The sequence below is a fragment of the Cephus cinctus genome, unplaced genomic scaffold (genome assembly GCF_000341935.2).
Source record: "Cephus cinctus unplaced genomic scaffold, Ccin1 Ccin1_scaffold0158, whole genome shotgun sequence".
Classification (NCBI taxonomy): domain Eukaryota; kingdom Metazoa; phylum Arthropoda; class Insecta; order Hymenoptera; family Cephidae; genus Cephus; species Cephus cinctus.
Window position 1 is genome coordinate 1 of NW_014332885.1, and position 1,938 is coordinate 1,938.

The following is a 1,938-nucleotide window of genomic DNA, read 5'->3' on the forward strand; positions in this document are numbered from 1 at the left end:
TCGTGTTCCAGGGAGCCAATAGCGCCCACATGCTGCCCTTTGTCTACAGTGCTTCGTTAGTTGCCATCAGTCGCAAGCAATCGCCATGACTGAAGGTGCGTACTGATCTTCCACTGCATTTACTTCTGTGCATAGCTGTTCTTTCTTGTCTCCCTTAGTAAGATTATTACGTAAATTACATTTCTGATATAATATTATTTCAATATCTGATAGATATTGAGATTGTTATTACGTATAGTCTCGCAGTAAGCCAATTCGTAATAATCTTACTTTGTCAATAAGCTGCCATACGCCCGCTTGTATATATTGAATAGTATATATTGAAAAATATATTTCTCTTTGTTTCAGAATACAAAGCAGAAAATAGCCCAGCGCGAGGGCAAAATGGAGTTCCTATAATCGTGGTTGGTACAATAAATTATACCTGTATTTACATATGCTTTATTACGTAGGGCCGTTTGACAATGTAGCTGTAACTTCTTTTCCAGACGCCAGTAGGTCAGCCAGTAGGTCAGCCAGCGTCTTACCAATACGGGATGGTTAGTATAATAATAGTACATTATGATACAAGTGCGGAAAGTTGATGCTTCTTTTCCAGACGCCAGTAGGTCCGCCAGTAGGTCCGCCAGTAGGTCCTACAGTAGGTCCTACAGTAGGTCCTACAGTAGGGCCTACAGTAGGGCCTACAGTAGGGCCTACAGTAGGTAATCCAGTAGGACAGCCAGCGTCTTACCAATACGAGATGGTTAGTAAAATAATAGTACATTATGATACAAGTGCGGAAAGTTGATGATTTCTGACGAGTGTGACGTTGGCAAACGTCAACGAGTACACGAGTCTTACGAGTAGGAATCACCAACCTGCACGCGTATCATATACTATTTTTTGCAATGCTGTACGGAAAGTAGACAGTTTGTGCATCAAAAAACAAGTACGATATTCCATGCGGGAATGTTATGATTCCCGCACACTCTCAACTCATCAAGAGTGGACCATTTTGTGCTTGTTTTTTGGTGCACAAACTGTATACTTTCCGTACAGCGTTACAAAAATTAATATAACGCTGTTAGATTGCTCATTTGCTGCATGAAATCAGCATCTCCATATACATGTATAATAATTTTCATTATGATTACTTTCAGCAGTAGTGCGGACCAAATGCGCCGCCCGGGGTTAGTATTTATTATTATAGAAAACTTTGTTCGCGTGTTTTGTCTAGTAGACCAAAATATTTTTATAAATCAATATTTCTGTTTTCAGTATGTACTGTATGGGCCACCGCCCGATAATGGGCCACCACCCCATATTTACTATGGGCCACCTCCCCAGACCTATGGGCCACCTCCCCAGACCTATGGACCACCTCCCCAGACCTATGGGCCACCACCGACCAATGATTACTACGGGCTTCAGTATTGTGGGCCCCTTCACGCGTCAGCGGCGCCGCGGGGCGCCGGGGGATATTCGGTAAGTTTGTAAAAACATTTCTTTATCTATATCCTCTTGTCATTCCTATGACTACCATTATTATAAATAATGAATCTTTCTATTTTTCGCAGCAGCAGCCAACTCTGCAGCCAACATATGGCTGGGGTGTTACCCCCAGTGGCGGTGGAGTTGGCCACAGAACAGGCGCCCCCGGCGCCGCAACAACAACAATAATAACAATAACAACAACGGAGGGGCCCACAAATGCTGTAGTCACCACTGTTGTCATTGAGAAAGATTTCAAACTATTTTGTATTTCATTAATAAAATAATTAAAAAATAATAATGTTTTATCCAATGCTTCCTTACCCATCTCCTCATTCCCCTCTTCGCATTCGCTCTCGCGGAACTGTAGTTTTTATAACAGATTTGTAGACTCTCATAAATTCCGCAGTTAGATGATATACTTGGTCAAGGAAAAAACAGCAAGGGAGGTCCCTGGGGTAATGG

The 1,938-nt window shown here is 42.4% G+C and overlaps 1 protein-coding gene across 5 annotated transcripts; it reads left to right on the forward strand.

Annotated features, from left to right (window-relative positions):
- The first annotated feature begins 10 nt into the window (after positions 1–10).
- Positions 11–1,733, forward strand: LOC107263542 (27 kDa primary mesenchyme-specific spicule protein). Of its 5 annotated transcripts, none has more exons than XM_015730866.2 (6): positions 11–95; positions 349–404; positions 599–745; positions 1,143–1,172; positions 1,261–1,467; positions 1,560–1,733. In XM_015730866.2, exons 1-4 carry the CDS (start codon positions 86–88, stop codon positions 1,146–1,148), a joined length of 219 nt encoding a protein of 72 aa, XP_015586352.1. In that variant the 5' UTR covers positions 11–85; the 3' UTR covers positions 1,149–1,172; positions 1,261–1,467; positions 1,560–1,733. The 5 variants fall into 5 exon arrangements, with proteins under 5 accessions (XP_015586352.1, XP_015586353.1, XP_024936650.1 ...); XM_015730867.2 differs by having other exon boundaries at positions 1,146–1,172; XM_025080882.1 differs by lacking the exon at positions 599–745 and having other exon boundaries at positions 78–95; positions 1,146–1,172.
- Positions 1,734–1,938: the final 205 nt, after the last annotated feature.